Here is a 26,186-nt window from a genome sequence, read left to right as displayed (position 1 = left end):
TCTACTATGGAGCAGCATTTGACGTTAGAAAGGCGTGAAGCATCGATGCATGCTGCAACGTGAACTCACGAGCCAGTATGCCGAGGGAATGAAGCCACACAGAAAGGACTACATGTTGTATGATTCCATTTATATGCAATGTCCTGAACAGGCAGACCCACAGAGTCAGAAAGCAGATTGGTGGTTTCCTACAGCTGGGAGGTTGGGAAGAAATGAGGAATGACTACTAATGGATATGGAATTTCTTTTTGGAGTGATGAAAACATTCTAAAATTGATAGTGGTGATGGTTATACAAGCCTGTGTATATATTTAAAAACCATTTAATTACACACTTTAAATGGGTGAATTATGGGTATGTGAATTATATCTCAATAAATCTGTTAAAAGACAAAAAACTGGCCAGGACTGGTTGCTCACACCTGTATTCCAAGCACCTTGGGAGGTCGAGGTAAGAGGATCACTTGAGTCCAGGGACTAGAGGCTGCAGTGAGCTATGATGATGCCCCTGCACTCCAGTCTGGGTGACAGAGTGAGACTCTGTCTCACACACACACACAAAAAGTCCAGGCGTGGTGGCTTATGCCTGTAATCCTAGCATGCTGGGAGGCCAAGGCAGGAGGATCACTTGAGCTCAGGAGTCTGAGACCAGCCTGAGTAAGAGTGAGACCCTGTCTCTACTAAAAATAGAAAAATTAGGCAGGTGCTGTGATATGTGTCTGCAGTTGCAACTACTCGGGAGGCTGAGGCAGGAGGATCACTTGAGCCCAGGAGTTTGAGGCTGCAGTGAGCTACGATGACACCACTGCACTCTACCTGGGGTAACAGAGCCAGACTACTCTTGTCTCAAAAAAAAAAAAAAAAGAAAGACAAAAAGCCTCAACCCAACATCTAACCCCCAATTCAAATCACCCCAAACCAAACTTTCATCTTAACTGATGCCATCTTGACTCATCAAACTGCTGATCCCCACCCCCATTCATAGCGACTCCCACTTACTCCTCCCCAGTCCATCCTGGTTCTCAAATCAGCTCTAGTGTAATTCAACCCAACAGCCAATTCCAAACTCTTAACCCGCCCATACCCCAACCTCTAACTCAACGGGTGTCGTCATTAATGCACAATCACAAACTCACACAACCCACCCCAAACCAACCAGAATGGACATTGCATATAAATGGAATCATACAACACGTGGCCCTTTGTGTGTGGCTTCATTCCCTCGGCATACTGGCTCGTGAGTTCACGTTGCAGCATGCATCGATGCTTCACGCCTTTCTAACATCAAATGCTGCTCCATTGTAGACCACATTTTGCTTATCCATTCATCGGCTGATGGACACGGTTGGGTTGAGTTTAGTTAGGAGGGATGGAGGACTGGTGTGAATTGAGTTGGGTCAGGTGAGATTGGGTGGGTAGAGGTTGCCAGCTGGGGTGAGTTTCCTCCCCAAAACCCCAGGTTTGCTTGCCCTACTATTCCTGCCACCAGACCCCCAAAAGCCACCTGAATACTTGTCCTGGGTTTTCTCATTCATTCAATCAAGGTTGCTAAGGATCTTGGCCCTATGAAGAGTGTTGGCACCCAGTGGTTGATGGATTAGTTTATTCATTCATTCACTTCCTCATTCATTCATTCAGTTCTCTTGAATTCCAGGCACAGTTTCTAGATGCTGGGGATAGAAGAAAGATAAAGTTCTGCCCTCACGATCGTATTCCCAATGGAAACAGAGAATACACCTAACTAATTAAGGCAGGTGGTGGCAGGTGCCTCAGGTGAGACAAGAGCCATTCCCTAAGAGAGGTATGGCCACCATCAAATGAACCACAGAGACCAGAACACAGTTCATTGGTTTATTCTCAGACTTGAGATGCCAATTTTGCCCTATGGCCTGGGGGAGGGGTGTGGGTGGGGGGGAAGGGTTTTGCTGGAATCTCCCTCATCCTATCCCAGCCTTCCCTAAGGAAGAAGCAGATTAAATATACAACAGAGGGGATTTTTCCCTTTTAAGACAGACCCAAGTATAAATAGGGCAGGCAGCACCATTAGGATCCTGATACACCCCCAGCGTCTTGGTCCCCAAACCACCTGGCATGGCAAGGTGAGCTTGGAGCAATGGGGGGTGGGGGTGGAAAGTACGCAGAGCTGGGCCGAGGCAGCAGAACGAACACACAGCTCAGTCAAGGGAAGTCCCACTTCCCTCTGTCATCTGACATTAGTCCCTTCACCGTGAACCCACCTGGAAGTAGCAAGGAGTGAAGGGGTCCCAGCCTGGGGTCAGCGGACATCCAGTGCTTAACTCTGGGGAAGGGTAGCACCAAAGGGTGGGGTGGGGGCAGTGACTGAGGAGTGGGAGGCAGGTGTTGGGGGGGCGTTCATCCATCAGCTCATTGCCTGGGAGTCCAGGGGTGGAAAGTCGAGGGTTGTTGAGGGGATGGAGGGGAGATAGAGCCAGACTGCAGTATGCCACTTGGAGTGGAGTGGGAGGAGGCGGGACCCTCTGTCCAAGGGAGCCCAGCCCCCAGCCCCCAGCCCCCTGGAAGGGAGAAGTAACACTGTTTGACCTCGGTGAGCAGAGTCACATCCCCTGTCTTCAGAGTCACAGGAAATGATAAATATGGTGGCTTCAAAGCCTCAGCACCAAATGTGCCCCTTCTTGGGGGGCTCCTTCACTGTCCCCCCCCACCCCGGAGACTCTCAGCTGCTAAAGCAGACAGGGCCCAGTTCAAACCCAAACTTCTGGTTCGTCTGGCCAAAGTCAGCGGCCGCCACATCCCACAGGGGCAGAAAGCCCACTCGAGAAGAGCTGAATTCCAAGAGGGTCTTCGCCTGTCCCTTCCGGAGCTGACCGCAGAGAAGATGGGGGTGGTGAGTGGTGGGGGAGGGGGGCTGAGGCCTCACCTCCCCACTCTGGCCAACCCTTGCCCGTCCCCTTACCCGGCAGCCATCGTGAGGGACACTGATGGTGGCCGCTGCTGTCTGGTTGAAGGAGACCTCCTCCCCGTTGGTACCCAGGAAGCGGAGGGAGCGGCCGTGGTCACCCGCGGCTTCATCCAGCCAGGCGGCCGAGTTCTGGCAGGAGTAGGTGAAGCGCTGGCGGGCCGTGGCGCTCAGCAACTTCAGGAAGGTCAGTTGTACCACATTCACCGGGGACCCGTCGGCATCCACATAGGAGAACTGTGGTGGTGGGGCAGAGCAGGGCTGAGGGTGCTCTGTGAGCTCCGATTCTGTCTGCAGAACCTACCTCCCACAATCTCCATTCATTGGCAGACCTGCCACCTCTCCCGTGTCCCTATCTCTGAGGAGGTCCCACCAGCCACCTAGAGATCCAAGACAGAATTCTCCCATCCAAATACTAACCAGGCCAGGCCCTGCTTAGCTTCCGAGATCAGACAAGATCGGGTGCATTTAGGGTGTTATGGCCGTAGGCTCAACACAGAATTCTAAGTCATCCCCTGGCTGGTTCCATTTGACCTCACATAGCTTGATCACTTGATCCACCAAATCCAGGGTTTTAACATGCTCGGCCCCACACAGAACTCACAATTCTACCTCTATTCTTGTCAGCCCCTGACCTACAAAGCCAACCGTATCCTCTCTGTCCAATATGGCAGCCACACATCCAAGAGTCACTTGAAATGTGGCCAGTTTGACAGAGGTGCTATTTTTACACTATTTACTGTTTTTTTTTTTTACTTTTAAAAATTCATAACTAATAACTGAGCCTCCATCCAGTTATCAGAAAGCTTCTGTTTGGAGCAACTTGAATCTGTGAATCTACCTTTTCAACTGTTGTTCCATGGTTTTATAAAATCTAAAAACAGATCAAGTATCCCCAGTAAAACTGAAGGTCTAAATTGTGATGTGCTATAAATGTAAAATATGTGCCTGGATTTTAAACAAACTCATATGGAAGTAATATAAAATATCTTAATAATTCATTATATTGCTATGACAATATTTTTGATATATTAGGTTAAATAAGGTATATTATTAAAATGTAACCAGGGTGAGATAACTGACTTGGTAACATTTTTTTTGGCTTCATTCTCTTTCGCTATGTCACTTCCATATTTCCCAGCTGATGTTTGCTGGAATCACCTCCCGGATAAATTTCTTGCAATTGAATTCTTGTCTTGGGATTTGCTTTGGGGGAGCCCAAACCAAGATATGCCCTCGGTTATGTTATAGCTTCGTTTCCTTCCGTGTTGTCTGCCTCTTCCACTTCATGAAGTCACGAACTATGTTTTATTTCCTGCTATGTTCCTAGTGCTCAGCACATACATATATGTTACGTGGACAAATTCTGGATTGAACTCAATATCCCCCCACCCTCAAACCTGCTCTTTGGGTCTCAGAGAAGAGTCTCTCTCACCAGATATAAGACCCTCAAGCCAGGAACTTGGGCATCATCCCCATCTCCTTCCTTCCATCTGTGTAATCAATCACCATGTCCTGTTGACTTGCACTCTTAGATACTGTTCTAAGCCATGCTTTCCCCTCCATCCCTGTTGCATCAGCCCCAGGCCGGATGCCCCCTTACTATCCTGGATCAGTCTCCTTCTGGGTCTCCCAGCCTCTAGTCCACACCCCCACCAGCCCCAAGGCAATTTTCTAACACAGAGATTTGATCTGAGTTCCTCCCTCACTTAAATACACTCCATGGCTCCCTACTACTTACTCTTGTCCTACACTCACTCATCTCCCCAGCCTCTCTCTTACCATATTCCCCCTCGAACTCTCTAGAGCAGAGCAAATGGCTTTTTTTCCCTTCAAATCCACCAGACCCTCTTCTGACTCTGAGCCTTTACATAGACTGTTCCCTCTGCCCAGAACACTTGTCCTTATCCTCCGTAACTTGCTAGCCCAATGCACTCTTTTGGCTTCAGCTGAACTGTGACCTCTACTAGGAAACCTTCAGATCCTTCCAGTGCTGCCTCTGAATGTCCACCATGCCCTCTGCTTCCCTCACCCTGGCACCATCATTGTGTATGGCAACTAACTATTACATATCCGAGGCTTCCACATCCCCACCCCCAGCCTGCGCTCATCACGAAGGCAGAGGAGAGTCTGTCCTGTTCATCTCGCACCTCAGAACCACTCTGTCAACTCCTCCTGCTGGTTCCCTCCAATCTTCATACCACCCTCACCTGGGCCTCTGACAACTCACCTTCTTCCCTCGTCGGAATGTGCTATACCAGCCGCCAGGCTTTTCTTTAGACCAGGAGGCAAGTTTCACCTGGGAGAGGGAGGGGCGGATCACTGTAGCACACACCCTGGGCGCCACCTTCAAGCCCTCTCTCTGCATTTACTTCCTGATATGCTTTGGGTGTTGGTCCCTTCCAATTTGATCTCCTCTTGCAACTTGATCTCCGGTGTTGGAGGTGGGGCCTGCCGAGTGGGAGGTGTTTGGGTCATGGGGGCGGATCCCTCATGAATGGCTTGGTGACCTGTGAGTTCTCACTGCATTAGTTCACGCGAGAGCTGGTTGTTTACAAAAGTGTGGGCGCCGCCTCCTCTCTCGTGCTCCCTCTTTTGCCATGTGACACGCCTGCTCCCCTTTTGCCATCTGTCATGAGTGGAGGCTTTCTGAGGCCCTCATCAGAAGCAGATGCTGGCACCATGCCTCTTGTACAGCCTGCAGAACCAGGAGCCAAATAGACCTCTGTTCTTTGTAAATTACCCAGCCACGGGTATTCCTTTATAGCAAGGCAAAATGGACTACGACACCTCCTCACAATGAAGGCTGCTGATTGAGTATCTCAGGCTGTTCTCTGGCCATGGGGGTGGGCTCTGCTTGTGCACAGAGGGGCAGGGAGATTCACACCCCTGAGGGAGCCCTCAACCAACAACTGATGGGATTGGGTGTATAAATATCCCAGCTCCCTCGCCCACCAACTCTCGGGTGTCTATGCTACACTATCTCCCAGAGTTCTCCAGTGGGATGAGCCTTGGATCCCCATGGTACCATTTTAATGCCACACCCTGGATCTGGGACCTGCCTGGTCTTCTCTCATTGCCTCTCTCCCCTTCTGGTGCTTCCTGAGATCACCCCCTAAATCTTTGTCTCAGGTGTGTGTTTGGGGAACCCAAGCCCAGAAAGCACCTCACCCCCTCCCCAACCTCCCTCCAGGCCAGTGAAAAGTAAGCAGCTGAGTGAGGATGAGGCCCTCAGATGTCAGCAACTATTGACGGACCGAATCTGGCCCTCCCGCCCCCCGGGAGTCTGAGCTTGTCTAAATTCCCAACCACTGAGTGACTCAGCTGCTACTAAGCCAGGGGGTGACCAGTCAAAAACAGCAACGAACAGTATTGCACACTGCTGCAGGCCTGGCGCTTGCTAAGTGCTTTACCTGCAGGCGGAGGTATTTGCACAGCACCAGATGCAGGCAGGGTTTAGTGAATGTTTCCTGATATCTGCATGATTACCTCGGTTGCACAACCACCTTATGAGGTGGGTACTTTCTGGAGCTCCATTTTACAGATGGACAAACTGAGGTACCAGATATGAATTCCAAACCAGGCGCTCCAGGGTTCAGAGTCCATGCGGCCGGCCCACTGCCCTGCACTGCCAAGCCTGGCACTTTGTGCAGGGAAGCTGCTAGGCTCGAAGTTCTCTAATGGAGAACCCGGGGATTTCTGGGGGACCAGGTGGTCTCACCTCCCAGCCCAGTCTGGAGGACAGAGAGCCCATGGGGCCCTGTAAAAGAGCAGGTCAGCAGGCAGTGTAGCTGGGTGGTTAAGGGCTGGGACTCTGAAGCGACACTGCCTTGGACAATCTAATCACCACTCTGTGCCTCAGTTTCCCCCTCTGGGGGGATGATGGCAGAACTGCCATCTGCAGGTGGTTGGAACTCCGTAAGTTAACATGGCACAGGCTTTGGAACAGGGCTGGCACCCATAAGCACTATTTAAAGGTTTGTCACCATTATTGATGTTTCAGGAGTTTTTCTCGTCTGTCCTCCCATACAACGTGCGCTCCATAAAAGCAAAGAGATTGTCTCTTTTTGACAGTCAGGATTTGGCATACAGTAGGTGCTCAATAAATGTTGGTTGAAGGTAGGATAAAGTTCCAGACAAGGGCCAGTGGGGGGTGGAGGGAGCAGGGGACCGCCCTTCCTAGGGGAGGGGATGAGAGGGTTTGGGACGCTCACGATCTCGAACTTCTTGTCGGGATAGAGGCAGGTCTCTCCTCCCGCAGTGAAGTTGCAGAAAACCCTGAGCGCATCCCGCGCACAGCCCTGGTTGGGGTCGATCCAGTATTCCCCTGCCGCAGAGCCAGGCAGGGCAGGTGAGCGGGGACGCCCGATTCCCGCCCCCCGCCCCCCCCCCCCGGGAGGGAGCGGTCCTCACCATCAGGCAGGTGCGGGTGGTTGCGGTGCAACTCGTGGCACACAAGGCCTGGGCGCTCGGCTGTGCCCGGAGGGCGCCGCATCTGGTCCAGCTCCAAGCTCAGCGACGTGAGCGAGGCCAGCACCTCCTCCAGGCCGCCCTCCAGGACTGGGATGGAGCGTCGGCGCCTGCGCAGTCCGTGCAGCTCCGCAGGGGGACCCTGGGCGTGGGAGTGGGTTGGGCAAGGAAGGGGGAGAGGGTATGGAGGGAGGGGAAAGAGAAACAGACAGAGATGAAATAATGAGACAATTATGCAAATGGACATAGACGGAGGAAGAGATGGGGGGTGCACAGAAGGAGACAAGACCCAAGGCAGGGCCCCCATGGGTGTCTCCCCTGCTAGCCCTGCCCTCCCCACGCACATCCGCTGAGCACCAGACCCAGTGGGGCCACCCCAGACACAGTCCCTGCCCTCCCTTCAGGTCCTGGTGCCCCCTTTCCTTGGGGAACTTACCGGGGGGCCTGGGGGGCCTGGGGGTCCAGTGTCTCCACGGGGACCAAGGGATCCCTGCAGGGAGAGGCCACTTAGGGGTAAACTCTGTCTATGGAGACCTCTTCCCACCAACACACACAAACACACACGTGAACACACACACGCACACACACACACACACACACACACAGCCCCAGGGGAGGGACATGCAATGTTCAGCGCTAAGCATAAGGCACACATTTATTTTCTTTTCATATGTTAACGTCTCTGAAACCAGCATCTTAATGTCTTTGGCAAGTCATCATTTACTTGGCACAACTGTTTTCTTTCATAGCAGTTTATAAAATAATGGTGCATCTTACAATTGACGGCATTTGAGATTTGATGAAATACAATGGTAGGTGTTGAATAAATATTTGTTGAAGGCACGATCGCGTGAATAAATAAATGAATGAATGCGGAGGCGTAGAGGGTTCTGGGGAAGTGGAGGGGGCGGGGGAGCTGGGATGTGGAAGCTCAAGGGAACACGATGTACTCACCGGAGACCCCTTTGAGCCTTTTGGTCCCAGGGGACCCTGTGAGGTAGAGACGGGGAGAGCTGGGGTCCCGGCCTGACCCGCCACAGTAACCCCATCCCACAACCTGCTCCCGTACTCACCGCCACACCTGGGGGCCCAGGGTGGCCCAGAGAGCCAATGGGACCAGGAGGACCCTGGGGACAGGTGATCATGGTTAGGATTGGTGGGGTGCAGCCCTATTGCCGTGACACATCCCCCAGACAAGCTCCCAATCCCCTCAAACCCTAAACAAGCTTCCAATTCCCTTGAAGGGAGACCCCCAATCCCCAGACACAGCCTCCAACCTGCACGTCCCCAGATGCAGCTCACCTGGTTTCCCCAGATACACCCCATCATTCCAGACCCAGGTATCCCAGACCCCACACCCACATTCTCCAAATGGGCCCCATTCTCTGTCTCCCCACCTGCCCCCTGCTTTGAACATATTCTTCAACTCAGGGAGGGACACACACTCACAGGTTCTCCTTTGGGGCCAGGAGGGCCCTGAACACCAGGCAAACCCTGATCCCCTTTCTCACCAGCCTCCCCAGGGGGGCCGATGAGACCGATTAATCCGATGTGACCCTGGAGGACAAAAGGGCACATGTAGGTAAGGAAGTGGGTGAGTGCTGGGAGGTTTTTCTCGTATAGCTTGGGATGATGAGTTTGGGGGCAGAGGACACCCCAGTCTCCTAGCCCTCTGGCCAGGAAGGGGAAGGTGTGAGGGGAATAATGGAATGGGGTGTGCTTACCTTCTCCCCCTTGAGGCCGGCATCTCCTTTCAGCCCTGGGAGGCCAGAGGGCCCCTGCGGGGACAGCGACGGTCAGTGAGGGATTCTCAAGTGTGAAGTCTCAAGGTCTATGTGGGCGCTTAGGGAATGACCAGATGGGAAATGACCCAAACTTCAAATGAGAATTACCAGGGATGTGGTCGTGGACACAGTTAGGAGACAGGAGGGATGATGAGAGTAAGGAGGGGTGGGTAGGAGGATGGCCAATGAGAATGATCAGTGGCCAAGATCGGTGTGGGTGGTCAGTGTAGACCCTCAATATGGACGGTCAGTGGAGTGGGTGTAGACCATCAGGATGGAAGGCCAGTGTGATCAGTGTAGACTATCAAGATGAGGGGTTAGTGTGGCCAGTGTAGACCATCAGGATGGAGGGCCAGTGTGGTCAGCGTAGACCATCAGGATGGAGGCCAGTGTGGTCAGTGTAGACCATCAAGATGAGGGGGCAGAGTGGATGGTTAGTAGGGATGGTCCGTGTGGACAGTCAGGTGGACGGTCAGTGAGGGCCCAGCCTGCACCATTAGCACCAGTGGTCACTATATGGACACTGGATGCCCAGAGTGGTCCTCAGAGCTGGGACTTCAGAGACAAAGAAGTCTCTTACCAGAGGGCCGGGGGGACCCATCTGCCCAGGGGCTCCCAGGAGGCCTGGTTCACCCTGAGGACGAAACAGAACATGGGGGTGGTCTCCACCTGCCAGAACCCAGTGTGGATGCCCCCCCACCAACCAGAGGCAGCTCCTCCCACTGTGATGAGATCACCAGCCGGGAGCATACAGGGAGGGGCCTCATCCGCCCCTGACCTGCCCCTGGCCCCGCCTCAGCTCCGCCCCCGCCCCTCCACCCGGGCCCCACCCCACTCCTGGCCCCGCCCCTGCCCCACTCCACCCTGGGCCCACCCCGCTCCAGCCCCAGCCCCGCCCTTGGCCCCGCCCCCGCCCCACTCCACCCTGGCCCCACCCCGCTCCAGCCCCAGCCCCGCCCTTGGCCCCAGCCACGCCCCACTCACCACAGGGCCCGGGATCCCTAGAAGACCCTCAGGTCCCACACGTCCAGGGGGCCCTCGAGCCCCTACAGGGCCCGTCATTCCTGGGGGCCCGTCAGGACCTGGCTCCCCCTGAAATGGACAGGGGCAAGGGAGGACGCCAAGAGTCAGAGGACTCCCTTGTCCTGAGCGGCCCCTCCAAAAAAAAAGCCCAGCAGGGATGGGGAGGGAGTCGGGGCCTCTGCAGTGGTCACAGGCACAGCCCCTCCTGCCGGCCTGTTGACCTACGGGTCAGTGCAGGACCCTCCCCAGGGTGGGGTGTGGACTCACCTTGGCACCTTTCTCCCCTTCTCTGCCTTCCCGGCCCTCGCGGCCCGAAGGACCCTGACGAGGGAAAGACAGTGTGTGTATGGAGGGGGATCTATGGAGTGAGTGATGGGCTGTGGGCTGAGTGGGACAATGTCGGAGCCAGGGCAACCAAGAGGTGGCTTGTCTGTCACTCACCCTCTTGCCAGGGGGCCCAGGGGCGCCGGGTTCCCCAGAAGCACCAGGTGGACCCTATGGGGATGATAGAGCACCAGGGACAGTGTTAGCTAAGGTTGGTTGAGTGTGACTGTCTCAGGACACCTTTGACCAGACGACAGCCTTCCCCCAGACATCACCCCAGCACTAGCCACCTCCCGCCTGCTCCCTCACACTCCTGGGGGGCCCCAGAGAGGTGAGCAGGAGCATCAGCAGGGACCCTGGGTACCCCACTAGCCCACTCCTCTGCCCCCCAATTTACCCATCACCAGCCCCCCAACTCCCCCAGAAACACACTGTTCCCCTACTCACTGGTGCCCCAACATCACCAGGGTCTCCTTTCTCCCCAGGGGAGCCATCTATACCCTGCATGGATGGGGAGACAGAGTTGGGAGAGGTCGCGGGGCTACATGAGGTTTTGGGGTGCAGCTTGGAGGAAAGCGAGGGTTATTGGCTCCACTATCCTTGCCCAGGTCTGGTGTGGGGGGGGACATGGGGACAGAATTAGGAAATAGGCGGGGCTTGGAGGGGGGTGGAGGGGGAAGGTCACACTCACCGAAACTCCAGGGTCTCCTGGAGGCCCCAGGTCTCCGGGGAGTCCTGTGGGGCCCTGGAACCCGGAATGATCAATAGTCATTAGTCATTGTGTTCATCCAGTGACCATTCATTAAACATCTCTGAATTATTGAACAGTCAGTCACGCATTTATCGAACAGATCAACTGTGCCCAGGAACAGTTCTGGTCGCTGGGGACACATTAATGAACAGAATACAAAATTCCTGGCCTGGGAGGGCCAAACATTCGAGGGTTTCCTGGCACAGACCCTGAGCTAAGAATGCTACGTGTGTCACCTCCCTCCCTGCAGCCTCCCAGCTCGGGACTCACAGGGAGAGGACTGGTGCTCAGAGAGGGGGCGCCGCAAGCAGTGGGGGTGGTGAGAGGCAGGTCCAGGTCCCACCGGTGCTGAGCTCCTCACCCCTGTCCTCCACCCCACGCCCAAGCCCTCCCACGATGGCAGACGGGCCTCCGCCCACACCCCAGTGCCAAATCCCACGTCACCCCCAACTCTGACTCATCGTCAACTTCAACCTGAGCCCTTCCCACAGTGGCAGAATGATTCAGTGTGAAATCAACCTTCACCCCATGCAATGACATAGGACCACTGTATTCATTCGTTTGTTCATTCATTCAGCCATGTTCTGGGTTGCTCATGAGATCCATAAATTGGAGGATGTGACCCCTGGCTGGAAGTTTGAGAGGGGTTCAAGTGCACTCAAGTGCCCTCCCACTTCTGCCTCCACCTCCCCCCAGGACTCACCATGTTCCCTTTGGCGCCATCCTCACCAGGGGGACCTTTCTTGCCCGGGGGTCCGGCAGCCCCAGATGGGCCTGTGTCCCCCTTTTCACCAACTTCTCCTTTGGGCCCCTTTGAAGAAACAGAGGTCAGAGGTCAGAGTGGCCTGCATTCTTCAAGGATCAAGGATCAGCATACATAGATTTAGGCATCAGCGTAGTCTGGGACTTTTCTGGGGTCACAGGTCAGAGTAGCCTAGGTTGCTCAAGGGTCAGAGGTCAAAAGGACCTAGGACTTATGAGAGAGAGGGAGTCAGTGTGGTCCAGGTGCACACTGGTCATGTACAAAGTTGGTCTAGCTGCCCTGGAGTGAACTAGAAAAGGGGCCCCCATCTGCCCAATACATCCCCAAATTAGGCCTCATGGTTTGGATCTGAGCCCCCAACCTGCACCCTGGGCCCTGCACTCTTGTGCAGTGTGCAGCCTGTGCAACTGTATATAGCAGCTCTCTCTGAAACCTTCCAGGAGTCTTTCTTTCCTCACGGTAACCAGGGATGCCCATAGGTCTTGGGTTAGTGGATGACCTAGAAATTCCCAGAGGTCCGGGTGGCCCAAGATACCCAGGGGTCAAGGGTTCCCTGACATGGATGCAGGGGCCACATTGCACACTCACCAGGATGCCTGGGGTTCCTGGAGGTCCTGGGTCTCCAGGCTCCCCCGGTTCACCCTGCAAGAGGCAAAGTGAGAGTGGGGAGAGGTCAGACAGGGAGGGACAGCCCAGGACAGCCATGCCCAAGCAGGACTGGATTCTCCTCCCCCACCCTGTGCAGCCCCCACCTTCCTCTCACCTTCTCACCCACGGCGCCTGGTTGACCGACTCCTCCCGGCAGCCCTGGAGGGCCCTGGGGAGACAGCAAGGGGAGGGGTGCAACTGTGGAATCCCAGCAGCCCCTTCTTGGGAAATAAGTGTCCCCACCTCTGAGCCATCCTGCCCCCACCCAGAGTTCTCACCTCTGATCCGCTGGGGCCATGGGGACCCCGAGGACCTGGAGCTCCATGGGGACCCTGCAGGAGGGCCAGAACAGTATCTGGTGACCCCATGCCCCTCCCAAAAGGCTGCAGTGATCACAGACACCACCCTTGATACTTAAAATGACAATGTGCCCTGTGTACCCCTCCCCCAATGAATATAATGACTACGGCCCCAGAACCCCACCCCCCGCCCCCACCCACATTTCCCTGGGAGTCCATACCATGGACCCGACGTCTCCAACCTCACCCTTCTCTCCGGGAGGGCCTGGTAGCCCCTGCGCAACAAAGAAGCAAGGTTGGGGCCCAGGGTGGGGAGAGCCAGAGGTGCCACCCCCAAACCCAGACACCCACCTGCAAGCCAGGGGGGCCAATCACCCCCACGAAGCCTCTGACTCCATCATCTCCTTTCTGTCCAAAGAGGCCTGGGGGTCCCCGGCGTCCCTGAGCTCCATCTGCCCCCTGGCAAAAGGACAGAAGCAGGGGCCCAGTTAGGGTCAAGGTCAAGGGTTAGAGACAGGGTCAGGACTGAGGTTAAGGGTTGGAGTCAGAATTGGGATTAAGTTTTGGGAGGGCCAGGGTTGAATTTGGAGTTGGGGTATGCGTTAAGGGACAGAGTCTGGGAATTAAGTCAAGGGTTGAATGAAAGTCTTAAGACGGGTGTTAAATGATGAGTCAGGTTTGGGGTTGAGGTTCAGGTCATGAGCCGGTTTCAGATGGGCTTTGGGGTTGGGGATGAGGTTGCGATTGAATCAGATTCTGGGGTTGAGTTCATTTTGGGTGTCGGTGTTGAGGGGCAGATGGAGGTTGGGTTTGAGGTCGGGATTGAGTTCGAGTGGAAGACACTGTCCGTTCCCATCAGGGACCAGAGGAGGGTCAGAAAGATGGGAGAGCACTCACCGGGGGGCCGGGGTGTCCCACAGGACCCCGTGTCCCTGTTGGTCCAGGGGGGCCCTGCAGGACGGGACAGAATTAAAAGTCCAGTTCAAGGTCAGGGGGAGCAGGAGAGATGTCAGTGACTGCCTCCCTGCCCACACCCCCTCATTAGAACAACTCCCCCTACCAGGAAGCAACAGCTCCGTACTCCCCCCTCCTCTGCCAAACTGTCTTGCCAGCCCCAACTGATGGGATCAGAGACAGATGTCTGTCCTGTGCCTGGACCGTTGAGACCTTTCCCTAAGAGTCCCACCGAGACCCTGGGATGGAGCTGGCTCACGGGCGCCGGACACTGGGGCTGAAGTTCTGGGGGGGATGCTGGGGACAGAAAGCCTCAGTGCCACAGGGTCATAGGCAGGGGGAAGTACCTGCCACCCAGGAAAGGAGAGGGGAGGGTGGCCCCCCTCATTGTTGTCTTGGGGCCCCAGCTACCCCGTCTGCAGTCGGGTTCTGTGGCCCCTTTGCACAGGTAGCTTGAGCAGCTTCTGTCACATGCAGGTGTCAAGATGGCACTCCGGAAGGCAGGAAACCCCGTGGCCTCCCCCCCACCCCCCTTCTCCACATCCCTGCCCTCCCCTCCCCTCCTCTGAAGACTCCTCCGTCTGGGGCCCCCTCCCCACTCACCGCATCTCCCTTGTCGCCTTTGCTCCCCTTGTGACCGGGAGGTCCAACCTCCCCCTGCAGAGAAAATGGGATGAAGGAGGACCCCGTCTCTCTTCACCCCTGTCCCCAGCCTCCCCTGGACCCTCCCTCTCTGCGAACACCTCACCTTGTCCCCATCCTCGCCAGAAGGCCCGGCAGCTCCAGGGGGTCCCAGAGGACCCAGGGGCCCTGGGACCCCATCTTTGCCAGTAGGGCCAGGGGAACCGCGTTCTCCCTGATGGGGCAGTGGAACAAGAGATGTCGGGGAAGAAATACCGTGCGGGCTCCTGGTCCTAGGATGCGGGAGGGCCAGGTCCCAAGGAGACCCAAGGAATGGGGTGGGCACGTCACTCACCGGGGACCCCTTCTCGCCTGCAGGGCCAACAGGGCCTTGGCCGCCACTCTGGCCAGGAAGTCCAATGCCTCCAGCTGGGCCCACGGGACCCCGCTCACCAGGGGAACCCTGAAAACGGGGGTGAAGGGTCAGGAATGGTGACAGTAGTGGCAGCTTTCCTTTATGGAGGGTTTTTAAGCCACCAGGCACTGAGTTAAAGGTGGTTACCAGCTTGGTATCTAACCTGTTCCCTTCCCTACAGCAGCCAGGGGGCGCCCATGAGCACCTGAGTCAGGGCACATCCCCCTCCTCCACCCACAGCCCTCCATGGCTCCCACCTTCCTCAGAGCAAAAGCCAAAGTCTACCCGGAGGCCCACAAGGCCCTGCACGAACTGCCCCTGTCACCTCCCTGCCTTCATGTCCCTCCACTCTCCTCCTCACTTCCTCAGCTCCAGCCACACAAATCTCCTCACTGCTGTTCCTCAAACATGTCAGCACGGTCCTGCCTCAGGGCCTTTGCACATGCTGTTTCTTCCACCTGGAATGCTCTTTCCCAGACATTCACATGGCTACTCTGGTCTATCTTGTTCCTTGGTATTCATCGCTGATTAACTCCTTCACCTCCTCTCCTAAAACGTAAGCTCTAGCCGAAAAGAGGTTTTTCTAGGCTGGTGTCCGGCACACGGGGACATATTTGTTGGATGGATCATCCAACACTGAAGTTTATGATAATGTATCAGATGAGGCTTCTCATCAGGGCTATTTTACAGACAGGGAAACTGAGGCTCACCAGGAATCCAACTGCCCAGCCAGTGAGTGGCAGAGCTGGGTGTGACCCAGGCCTGTTTGACTCCCAAGATGGGCTTCATCATGACAATGCCAAACTCTAGAGACACGCTGAGTCCACCCAGCACCCTGTCCCCCACCCAGCAGATGGGGTTGCACTTACATTGGCCCCAACGGGCCCTGGTGGGCCCTTGTCACCCTTCAAACCAGTAGGTCCCTGTAAGAGGAGATGATTCACTGTCAGGAAGCCCCAGAGGGACCCCCAAGTCCTGTCTTCCTCTGGGGGGCTCACAATCTCCACCCCTTTCCTGGTACTGGGCACTGAGCTTCAGGGGTCTGTCTCCTCCGGGTCTCTGCAGATGGCATCCTAATGTCCCCCTCTCCTTGTTTGCTTCCCACCCCAGCCGGACACATGCAGGAGGGGCTGCAGAGGCTACTCACTGTATCCCCGGGGGGTCCCTGGGGGCCAGGGAAGCCCCTGGGTCCATCTGGCCCTTCCTTCCCGGCAGGTCCTGGCGGGCCCAGTTCCCCCTGCAGGGGTGCAAAGGGGGAGGTCAGGCTCCAGTGAGGGGGTGTCTCCCCCGGGCTGGGACTCTGGGCCCCCTGCCCCATGGGGCTGCTTCTGAGCCTTGAGGTGGTGTGAGGGTCACTGAACCAAGATCTCCCACGGGGCAAGGGTGTCTCACCTTGGCCCCCTCTCTGCCTTCCAGACCTGGAAGACCTTGTTCACCAGGAGGCCCAGGGGGCCCTGGGGGGCCCCTTTCCCCGAGAGGCCCCACTTCTCCTGTCTTTCCCTGGAGAGGAAGAAGAGTCATCTTGAACGAGGGTAGCCTGGGGGAGTCTGTCAGAGATCCAGCTTCCCCCTCCCAAATATCCTCTGACTGGGACAAAATGGAGGAGGTTTGTGGGGTCCACTCTGACCTGAGGACCCAGGACGCCAGCTGGTCCGGGTGGGCCTGTCTGACCTTGGAAGCCCTGGGGAGGAAAATAAAATGGGAGGGGTGTCACATGGAAGGAAGAAAGGGAGGGCTTGGTGAGGTCAGTGGTCAGAGGTCAAGGGGTCACTCACCAATTCTCCTCTCTGTCCAGGGTGCCCCGGTCGCCCGTCTTTCCCCTGGTGACCCTGGGGGACAAGAGTTGGGGTACAGACATGGAGACTCCTTTCTCCCCAGCCCCTCCTCCCACCTGAGCTCCCATGGGGGTGACCCTACTCACAGGGGGGCCCTTTGGCCCAGGGAATCCTGGAGGGCCTTGCAGACCAGGGAGGCCCTGAAATGGAACCAGAAGCCATTGTCTCAGCCCTCCTGCCCCACAGAATGACAACAAGAGCCAGCACATATTGAGTGCTTACTGCATGCCAGGCGTGGGGTAGGGCACTCTGAACACAGTAAAGTCATTTCATTCACTGCTGCAGCCCACTGGGGTGGGGACTGAGGTTATTCCCATTTTACAGAGGAAGAAACTAAGGCACAGAGAGGTTGAGCGATTTGCCCAAGATCACACAGCAGGCAGAGCTAGGACTTGAACTCATGGCTCTCTGACTTCAGAGGCTGCATTCTTTCCATAGCGTTATATGCCTCCCCACCTGCTAGGCTTGTCCTCCCCTCAGAATCAATCTCTCTCTGATACACGCACACTCACACACACTCACACACACACACTCTCACACCACACACACACACTCACACACACACACACTCACACACACACACACACTCACACACACACTCACATACACACTCACACACGCACATTCTCACACACACACTCACACACACGCACACACTCTCACACACACACACACGCACACACACACACACACACACACACTCACATATACACTCACACACACACATTCTCACACACACACCCACACACACTCTCACACACACGCACACATTCTCACACACACACACACACTCTCACACACACACGCACACACTCTCACACACACTCACACACACACACACACTCACACACGCACACACACACGCACACACAATCGCACACACACGCACACACACACTCACACACACACGCACACACACACTCACACACACACTCTCACACACACACTCACACACACACACACACTCACACACACACACACACTCACATACACACACTCACCTTTTCTCCAGGGACCCCAGAGGGCCCGTCCTGGCCCACGTCACCCTAGGACAGAGTGAAGGGAGACTTAGGCCCCAGAACAAACTCAACCGGGAAGGGCTGGGAGGGACTGGCTGAGCCTGGGGCATGGGGGGCCCTCGATCGCCCACCCATCCCATACCTTGGGGCCTGGTTGCCCTGTGGCACCTGGTTGTCCCCTCTCTCCACGGGAGCCCTGAACAGAAAGGAAGGCAAGGATGAGATATGAGAGGGTGGGAGAGCCTGGGAGATTTGACCAAATCCTCCAGGTCCCCTCCTGCTGTGACTCCCCCACCTGCCCCACCAGGGACACCCAAACCCCTTTCCCTGTCCACTCATGACCTGCCCACCACCCCTCCTTCCCAACCCTGCCCACCACGACCCATCAGGGTGGGGGACCCCCTCTATTTTCTTACCGGTGGCCCTCGCTCTCCTTCCAGCCCTGGCTGTCCTGCCTTCCCCTGAAAAATAAAGTGGATGAGGGGAAGCAGAAGACAGGGTGCAAAGCATGATACAAGCACACAAACGTACCCAGTCACAGCCCCAGAAAGGCGTCTGTCACAAATTTATTCAAAGCTTTTCATCCATACATACATATACACACAAATACAACTTATGCTTGCAAACATGCAAAGATCACAGATATCCAATTCTACATGCGATTGCACCTACAGCACCAAAACACATAAGCACGTGTGCCACACAGACACACATTTATCACAGCTGTGCATCAAGGCATGCATTTGGCAATCCACAGCCTGCATGTGACACAGACACAAATTCATCGTGCAATACATCCTTTGCACACATGTATGCCCCTATAAACACAGGCATGCCTGCATGCGTCTGAGGTCATGGGCTTGGTAAACACAGCAGTATGCATACACTCGTGTCCCTTTACACTGTTGCAATACACACACAGCAATGCAAATACAACACATGCATGTCAGCGTGCACATCCACACAGTTACACCCACAGCCACACAACGTACATGCAGATTCATGTCCTTGTTCACCCAGGCACAGGCCTGCAGGCCACAGCACTCAGACCCTGTCTGATCTACATTGGGGGCACGTGAAACACACATGCACACACGTGCACACAGGCACCTGCACGGGCATACCGTGCGTGGTCACCTACATGCATCCTGCATTGCACACAAGCGTATGCGTGCACACAGTGCTTCCAGGTGTAGATACAGCCACCCAGGGGCCTCTCGCTGTCATGCACAACCACACATGCTGTTCCCCTTGGGCAAGCTCTTCCCTCCCCTGACCCCTGCATCAAAACTCACTCGCTTCCCTTTCTCTCCTATTGGTCCAAGGGGCCCGGGAAATCCAGTAGATCCCTGAGTTGAGAGAATTAGAGAAAAGAGATGACGGTGAAGAGTGGGAGGTAGACAGAGTTGGCCCCTCACCCCATCCTTTGATGCCTGTCCAGGCCACTGATTCCAGAAGCCTCCTTGGTCCCTCCAGCCCCAGCCTCCTCCCCGGCAGCCCTCTGCCCCCTCTCCACTCTTCCCACTTCACTCCAGCCACAGCGGCCTCCTCAATGTTCCTTGGGCACACCAGTGTGTTCCTGCCCCAGGGCCTTTGCACTGCCTGCTGCCTTTGCTTACTTCTCCCAGGTCTCCACAAAGCCAGCCACTCCTCATCATTTAGATCGCATTCAGGTGTCACCTCCTTAGAAAGCCCTTCTGCCACCATTCTGACCTCCACAACCTCCAAGTCACACTCTGTGCCTTGCCCTATTTTGTTTCTTCCCCAGAACACTTGTATTGAAATAACCTTATTCACTTGCTCACTCATTCAATGTCTGCTTTCCCCCACTAGGACACAGTCATACTCCCCACTGGCTGGCGCATCATGAATGCTTGTTCGATATCAGCTCACTGACTCCAGTCCATGCTGGAGGGACCGTCCCTCCACCCGCAGGAAGACCTCACAAGGGCTGATAAATCCCCTCCCATCTCTCACTATGTAGGCTGAGTCCAGATCAGGAAAGACACTTGCCCAAGTTACCCAGCAAGTCTGTGGTGGGGTCCAGCATCCAATCCCGTTCCCGGCCCTCTCCCCTCCCCTCACATCTGGGGGTCCCCTGGTCCCTATACTCTTCAAGGGTCCTGCACATGTGCACATAGGGGCTTGCTAAAATCTTAGATTATCATTGATGAATTGATTTCTTACCAACCACACCTGAAAATATGACTACTTTTTATTTTATTTTATTAGAGATAAGGGCTTGCTCTGTCACCCAGGCTACAGTGCAGTGGTGTCATCATACCTCACTGCAACCTTGAGCTACTGAGCTCAAGTGATCCTCCCACCTCAGCCTCCCAAGTAGCCGGGACTACAGGCATGTGCCACCACGCCTCGCTACTTATTTTATTTTTTATACAGATGGGGTCTGGCTATGTTGCCCAGGCTGGTCTTGAACTCCTGGACTCAACCTCCCAAGGTGCTGGGATTACAGACACGAGCCACCACACCCGCCCCATTGTTATTTATGATGATTGTGACTGACCTTGACTTAACCAACATATCATGGCTCTTGTAAATTGCACTGCTTAATGTCCAGCACACTCTGATTGGTCTCAGCTAGGAGGTTTCTCTCTCAAACTCCCCTGAACTTCTGGTCCCATAGCTTGAGTTCTATACTTAATTGTGGTGCCTTGAGTTTATCCCCAAACCTATTTTATGTCAGTTGCACTTGCTATTGGAGGTATGCAACTTAATGAAAATTTATAAGAACTGATGAAATATGGAAAGGAAAAGAAAGATTATCAAAACTAAGTTAAATGGAAAAGATTCAATATTAAGATAAGTCGCTAAAACAAAATGCTGTCAAACTAGGTACAAGCTCAAGAGGGCAGAAACTATGTATCAGCTCAAGAGGGTGAAAATGTAGAACTCTGGAAGATTCTGCACTCAAATTTCTTCCCAAATGTCTTTAAGTTCCTGCTGTAGTTTATATAAACTGAAATCATCAGTGATGTAATATGGGTGTGGTTTAAGCAGAAGAGGAATTTCATTGGTATTCCCATCCATCAAAACATTGGCAAACAAATGTATGTTTACACAGAAGTACATTTTTGTACAAGTGCATTTGATTATAAGTTATAATGAACTTGAGATACATAAGACATGTATTTTTTTATGATTCTCCTCTTAATTGACTCAGTTGACAAACTAACCTCAATCACAACAAATAAAGATTGTATAGTTTTATCATCATTATCATCATCACCATCGTCAACATTATTATAATCAAATTGATGAGGTAGATATTACTGGTATCTCCATTTTGCAGCTGAGAAAACATTCTCAACAGATGTCCCCAAGGTCACATAGCAAGTACGAGGTGAGTATTTGAACCTAAGTCTGTCTGAGGCCAAAGACCATGTTTTACAATTTCCAATGACCCTTGGGGTGGACAGCTCCATAGCTTGGACAGAACACACCTTGGACCCTCAGATGTTAGGGTCAACCGTGCCCCTATCCACACCCAACCCCAGAGTTTCTTACCTTAGGTCCTGGACGTCCGGGGTAACCTGGGAGACCCGGCACTCCAAGCTTGCCCTGCAGAGAGATTATGGGACAAAGGTCAGAAATGCGAACTGGAAGTCAGAGGGAAAAGGTTAGCATGGCTGGGGTATGGTGAAAGGGGTAGAAGGGTGGGAGTCAGGGAAATGGGGTTCAGGTCGTGGCTCCTTCCTGTCCTTGGGCAGGTGATTCAACCTTCGTTTTCTCATCTATAAAATGGGGGTGAAAGTGCCTATTGCATGTGGTGCAATTAAAATATAAGCCATGTGCTGAGCTGAGGGGTTCTAGGAGATGACAAGGGTGGTTGCAGACTCCTGAGGTTGGAGATAAAAGGGCAAAGGGCAGAGGGCGGAGGGCACAGGCAAAGGTCTGGATTATTCACCTTCTCCCCAGCTGAGCCTGGAGACCCCTCTTTGCCAACCAGCCCCTCCTGCCCCTTCAGCCCCTCGGGGCCATCCTCACCCCGAGGACCTGGGGGTCCAGGTTGCCCCTGAAATAGAAAAGAGAGTCCTTCATATCAGTCCTCCATCCTTCCTGCTCCTGCTGGTCCTGTCTTAGCCCCAGCTCTCCCCCTTCCTGCCTTCCCCAAAGCCCCAGACCCGCGCGACCCCTCACCTGGAGGTCACCTTACCCGATCGCCTTTGAGACCCGCATCACCTTTGAAGCCAGGAAAGCCATCCTCTCCCTGGGTGCGAGAGACAGACGTCAGAAATCAGGGCCTCAGAGGAAGGTCACAGCCAGGGTCCCATTCTTGGGGCTCTCATTACCAATAAACCCCCTCACCTTCTCGCCTTTCTCCCCCTGGAGGCCCCGGTTGCCTGAGGTGCCCTGCAAAATTAAAAAAAAATTAGCTCTCAGGCTCCTTCCCTCCTAAGAAGGACCCCAAACTGGTCCCCTGCCCCCAAACAGCCAGGAGAGGCCCAGGAGGCTGCTGGGCTGGAGCGGGGCAGAGGCAGCCTCAGAGGAAATGAACTTTCCCCGGAACTTTGTCCCTCCCCACTGGCAGCCTCCCAAGGTCGTCTGTGTGGGGGTGTTCAGGGAAGGCCAAATGGCCGAGCGATCCATTCCCATCTCCCAGAGACACTGTGTCCACAGTCCCTCCTGGCAGGAGAAAGAGGATGAACATCCCAGGCCCGGGTCTCATTCTAAAGGCAGAGGAATGTTCCCCATTGTGTTGGCTACAAGGCGACTCTGTGCTTGGCAACAAGGCGACCTCTGTGTTTGGCTACAGCAGGACTGCGCCGCCGCCGCCACGCAAGCCTGGATGCGGCTCACACGGAACTCTGAAAGCTGCACTTGGCTACAGTGCAACGCAGCTCAGCGGTTACCATGAAGTTGTACTTGGATACAACAGAACTATGTGTTTGGGCAATAGAGCAGCTCTCTCCAGCCCCAGAGAAAAAAGTCACTTGACCGCAATGTAACTGAGCTTGGCAACGATCATTCTTGAGCCTTGGCTACAACATAACTAAGCTTAACTACAATCTAGGCTTCAACTATGTAACTATGCCTGGCTACAGTATAACAACTCTGAATTAGGACAGGACTCTGTGGCCAGCGACAATACAGCTGCCTGTTTGACTGTGGTTTGAGCTTGGCCAGAATGCAAAAACACGAGTTCACTGTCGCCTACCACCAAACTCTGTTCTCAGACTACAGGTAAATGGTACCTCCATTTGGCTACAATGTAACTGGACTCAGCTCCCACCCGGAGGTGAACTCCAATATCCCTGCACTCAGTCAACATTGTGCCTCTAGGTTCATCCCAGCATTAATGTGCTCGCAAGAGTGTGTGGTTTTGGTCTTGGGTTATGACACCACCTTCCCCTTGACTACAATATGCTGACCTAGACTGTGACATGTGCTTACAGTGAAATGTGTTCAGCCTCTAATGGACTTAACGGTTCTCAACGACAAGTTGACAGCTACACTGTAATGCTGTCCTTTGGCCGTGCAGGGTCAAAGTAACATACACACTTCTATACATTGTCGCTCAGATCCAAACCCTACTCCCATTACATCATGCCTGGCTGACTCACTCCTCTCTCCATACATCTAGAAGTTTCGATGGGGCTGGCTCCCCAAAGCCAATGCTGATAAATCACCCCTAGCTGCAGGCATCACCTACCTTCACACCCCGAGGTCCAGGATAGCCCGGAGGGCCTGCCGACCCTGGTGGACCCTGAGAGGAAGATGACATCAGTACCGTCCAGGCCTGCCCCAACCATGTCTCAGTGTCCTCTTCTCCTTCTTGACTGGCCCCTGACTCCTGACCCTGCCTGGTGACCTATGTCCCCAGCCCAGCTTCCCTCTATATCACTCACCTGGGCACCTTTCTCTCCCGTGGGTCCCTCATGGCCTGGGTGGCCCTACAAAAGAAACCTCCTAAGGTGTCTGAGAATAAAATTTGCCATCCAAATTCCCAAGCCTCCCCCTTCTCCTTCCTCTTTTTCCCAGCTCCTAGTTCTCACCGGAGGGCCATCGGCTCCTGGGATGCCTGGAATTCCTGGGTTTCCAGGGGGACCCTGAAAATAGTGGGGGAGACAGAGGGTCTCAGAGCCCTGGAGCTCCACCAAGAACAGCTCAGACATGCAGCTGTCTCAAGGTTAGAGAATGAGTGGACCCCACTGGCCAGGAAATCTATCCCAGCTCTGCCCAGACTTGTGTGTGACCCTGGGCAAGCCCCCTTCCCTCTCTGAGCCTCAGAAATCCTCTGCCTCTGGGAGGGTTGAGAGAAGGGATGGAAAAACAGTGTGAGAGACATATTGGGGCAGGGGATTCCCAGCCACATCTTTTTTTTTTCTTTCTTTGAGACAGAGACACTGTCACCCTGGGTAGAGTGTAGTGACATCATCATAGCACCCTGGGTAGAGTGTAGTGACATCATCATAGCTTACTACGACCTCAAACTCCTGGGCTCAAGTGATCCTCCTCCTGCCTCAGCCTCCTGCCTAGCTGGGACTACAGGCACATGCCACCATGCCTGGCTAATTTTTCTATTTTTGGTAGAGATGGGGTCTTGCTCTTGCTCAGGCTGGTCTCGAACTCCTGACCTCAAGTGATTCTCCTGCCTTGGCCTCCCAAAGTGCTAAGATTATAGGCATGAGCCACCATGCCCCCTGGGGGTGGGTTTAGGCAGGCATGAGGTAACCCCTTATGTCCTGCAAACAACTGACAGGTCCACACGTGGACATTTTGGCCCAGCGAAGCCAAACAGATTCTTTCCTGGAACTTGGAGGTAAGAGATACAGGAATTCATCAGACGGCTTTGGGTGATGCAACTACAGGGTCATGAGAAGCTGGGACATGAATAATGACAAAGCACACAGGATTATGTCAAAATTGAAGTTGGGAAGAGGGGTGTAGTGAGGACAAACTAAGATATGTGCAGAAGGAAGTCTGTCCGCCGGGGAGACGGAAACAGATGTTCAGAGAAACAAAGAGGAGACCATGAGTCCCCGGGGAAGTGGCTTTTCTGGCCCATGCATCTGTCTTCTGTGACAAGGTTCTGTGGGTTTCTCTGAATCCTGACAATATCCCTTACATAGCGATCTAGCCTTGGTGGGTTTCAGTTTCTTGCAACCAACCCTTCCTCAACAATGACACTTTGTCACTCTGGGCTGGCTTAGGGAATGCTACAGTTTGTCACTGTCCAGGGCTAACAAAAAGGGAAGATTTTTGCTGTGACAGAGTTGAAGGAAGGAGACACGAGGAGGTGGCAGTAGGTGCAGCTGTCACTCACCTTCTCCCCAGGAGTGCCAATGGGTCCCTGGGGGCCGGGGAGTCCCTGGGGACATAAAAAAAGAGGGTGGGAAGTGTGAGAAAGAAGCAGTGAGCGCCGAGTTGGGGAGGTTGGGAGGGGTCTAAGGTCTTGACTGACAAGGACCTTCCCCTCAACCCCCATAATAGGGAAAGATAGTTCAAACCTGGGACCCATGGTTTCCCTGCTGTCCCGGAGGGCCTGTTTCTCCCGGAGGACCCTGGGGAGAAAGTGGGGGTTCAGTGAAGTTGGAAGGGGTCATAGTGTTCACGTATCAGGAGAGTCACGAGTGGACAGGGACAGGGACAGTCACGGAGTCAGAGTCTCAGAGGGCCAGGGGTCAGAGGGTGGGGCACGTACCACATTGCCTTTGGCCCCTGGAGCACCGTCACTTCCAACGACACCCTGGAGGGAGAGAGGACGTGACGCTAGAACAGGACACCAAGCCGACAGCCTGAGCCCGGCTCGCTGAGAGGTGCAGGTGGAAACGTGAGCGGGCAGAGAAATCGGGCAAGACAGATGGATGGACGGGGCGGGGGGAGAGGAAGGTGAGGGGGAAAGACAGGTTGGGGTGCTCACCGGGCGCCCCGGGGGGCCAGGAGAGCCTCTGGGGCCAATCAGTCCTCGGGGGCCCTGCAAGAATGGAGGAGTGTCATCCCAGCATCCCCTCTCTGCAGGCCTGTGACTTCCGGGATCTTAGAGGCCTGGGTCCCTCCTCTGTACCCGGCAAGGATTCCTGATACTCACCGGCTCCCCAGCCTGGCCAGTGGGCCCTGGAGGTCCCTCTGCGCCCTGTCGGAAAGCGTCGTTACTTAGAAAGGGGGAGATGCAACCCTCGGAGGACCACCTTCCCCCATCCGGGCAGCAGCCCCTTCCAGCAGACCTGAGAGTCCGTAGACTGAGTGCACGGGATTCCGCCCAGACCCTGACCCCAGTGCTGCACCTGCAACCCCGCGTGTCCCCTCCTTACCCTGCAACGAGCTGCCAGCTCTGAAGCCATCTTTTTAAACCCCAGTGGAGCTACCCAACCTTCCTCTCTG

The 26,186-nt window shown here is 54.6% G+C and overlaps 1 protein-coding gene across 1 annotated transcript in view; it reads right to left on the bottom strand.

Moving 5' to 3' along the window:
- Positions 1 to 1,836: 1,836 nt before the first annotated feature.
- COL5A3 (collagen type V alpha 3 chain) overlaps positions 1,837 to 26,186 on the bottom strand; it is a 36,567-nt gene continuing 12,217 nt past the window's right edge. Inside the window, exons 20-67 of the mRNA XM_045546845.1 lie at positions 25,894 to 25,938; positions 25,726 to 25,779; positions 25,507 to 25,551; positions 25,313 to 25,366; positions 25,129 to 25,173; positions 23,858 to 23,911; positions 23,711 to 23,755; positions 23,515 to 23,568; positions 22,170 to 22,214; positions 22,018 to 22,071; positions 21,769 to 21,876; positions 21,369 to 21,422; positions 19,139 to 19,192; positions 18,260 to 18,304; positions 17,986 to 18,039; positions 17,826 to 17,870; positions 16,911 to 16,964; positions 16,765 to 16,818; positions 16,617 to 16,670; positions 16,382 to 16,489; positions 16,137 to 16,226; positions 15,859 to 15,912; positions 14,930 to 15,037; positions 14,702 to 14,809; positions 14,557 to 14,610; positions 13,897 to 13,950; positions 13,351 to 13,458; positions 13,221 to 13,274; positions 12,979 to 13,032; positions 12,816 to 12,869; positions 12,641 to 12,694; positions 11,993 to 12,100; positions 11,230 to 11,283; positions 10,986 to 11,039; positions 10,656 to 10,709; positions 10,482 to 10,535; positions 10,176 to 10,283; positions 9,772 to 9,825; positions 9,132 to 9,185; positions 8,857 to 8,964; positions 8,481 to 8,534; positions 8,362 to 8,397; positions 7,844 to 7,897; positions 7,351 to 7,549; positions 7,152 to 7,264; positions 5,168 to 5,236; positions 2,935 to 3,174; positions 1,837 to 2,841 (exon numbers count right to left, since the gene is read on the bottom strand). Of these exons, the coding sequence (XP_045402801.1) occupies positions 2,695 to 2,841; positions 2,935 to 3,174; positions 5,168 to 5,236; positions 7,152 to 7,264; positions 7,351 to 7,549; positions 7,844 to 7,897; positions 8,362 to 8,397; positions 8,481 to 8,534; positions 8,857 to 8,964; positions 9,132 to 9,185; positions 9,772 to 9,825; positions 10,176 to 10,283; positions 10,482 to 10,535; positions 10,656 to 10,709; positions 10,986 to 11,039; positions 11,230 to 11,283; positions 11,993 to 12,100; positions 12,641 to 12,694; positions 12,816 to 12,869; positions 12,979 to 13,032; positions 13,221 to 13,274; positions 13,351 to 13,458; positions 13,897 to 13,950; positions 14,557 to 14,610; positions 14,702 to 14,809; positions 14,930 to 15,037; positions 15,859 to 15,912; positions 16,137 to 16,226; positions 16,382 to 16,489; positions 16,617 to 16,670; positions 16,765 to 16,818; positions 16,911 to 16,964; positions 17,826 to 17,870; positions 17,986 to 18,039; positions 18,260 to 18,304; positions 19,139 to 19,192; positions 21,369 to 21,422; positions 21,769 to 21,876; positions 22,018 to 22,071; positions 22,170 to 22,214; positions 23,515 to 23,568; positions 23,711 to 23,755; positions 23,858 to 23,911; positions 25,129 to 25,173; positions 25,313 to 25,366; positions 25,507 to 25,551; positions 25,726 to 25,779; positions 25,894 to 25,938 (3,477 nt within the window). The 3' untranslated portion in view covers positions 1,837 to 2,694. The remainder of the gene's footprint in view (positions 2,842 to 2,934; positions 3,175 to 5,167; positions 5,237 to 7,151; positions 7,265 to 7,350; positions 7,550 to 7,843; positions 7,898 to 8,361; positions 8,398 to 8,480; positions 8,535 to 8,856; positions 8,965 to 9,131; positions 9,186 to 9,771; positions 9,826 to 10,175; positions 10,284 to 10,481; positions 10,536 to 10,655; positions 10,710 to 10,985; positions 11,040 to 11,229; positions 11,284 to 11,992; positions 12,101 to 12,640; positions 12,695 to 12,815; positions 12,870 to 12,978; positions 13,033 to 13,220; positions 13,275 to 13,350; positions 13,459 to 13,896; positions 13,951 to 14,556; positions 14,611 to 14,701; positions 14,810 to 14,929; positions 15,038 to 15,858; positions 15,913 to 16,136; positions 16,227 to 16,381; positions 16,490 to 16,616; positions 16,671 to 16,764; positions 16,819 to 16,910; positions 16,965 to 17,825; positions 17,871 to 17,985; positions 18,040 to 18,259; positions 18,305 to 19,138; positions 19,193 to 21,368; positions 21,423 to 21,768; positions 21,877 to 22,017; positions 22,072 to 22,169; positions 22,215 to 23,514; positions 23,569 to 23,710; positions 23,756 to 23,857; positions 23,912 to 25,128; positions 25,174 to 25,312; positions 25,367 to 25,506; positions 25,552 to 25,725; positions 25,780 to 25,893; positions 25,939 to 26,186) is intronic.

The sequence above is a fragment of the Lemur catta genome, chromosome 1, assembly GCF_020740605.2.
Source record: "Lemur catta isolate mLemCat1 chromosome 1, mLemCat1.pri, whole genome shotgun sequence".
In the NCBI taxonomy this organism is placed as follows: domain Eukaryota; kingdom Metazoa; phylum Chordata; class Mammalia; order Primates; family Lemuridae; genus Lemur; species Lemur catta.
This window is presented reverse-complemented; position numbering and strand designations above follow the sequence as displayed.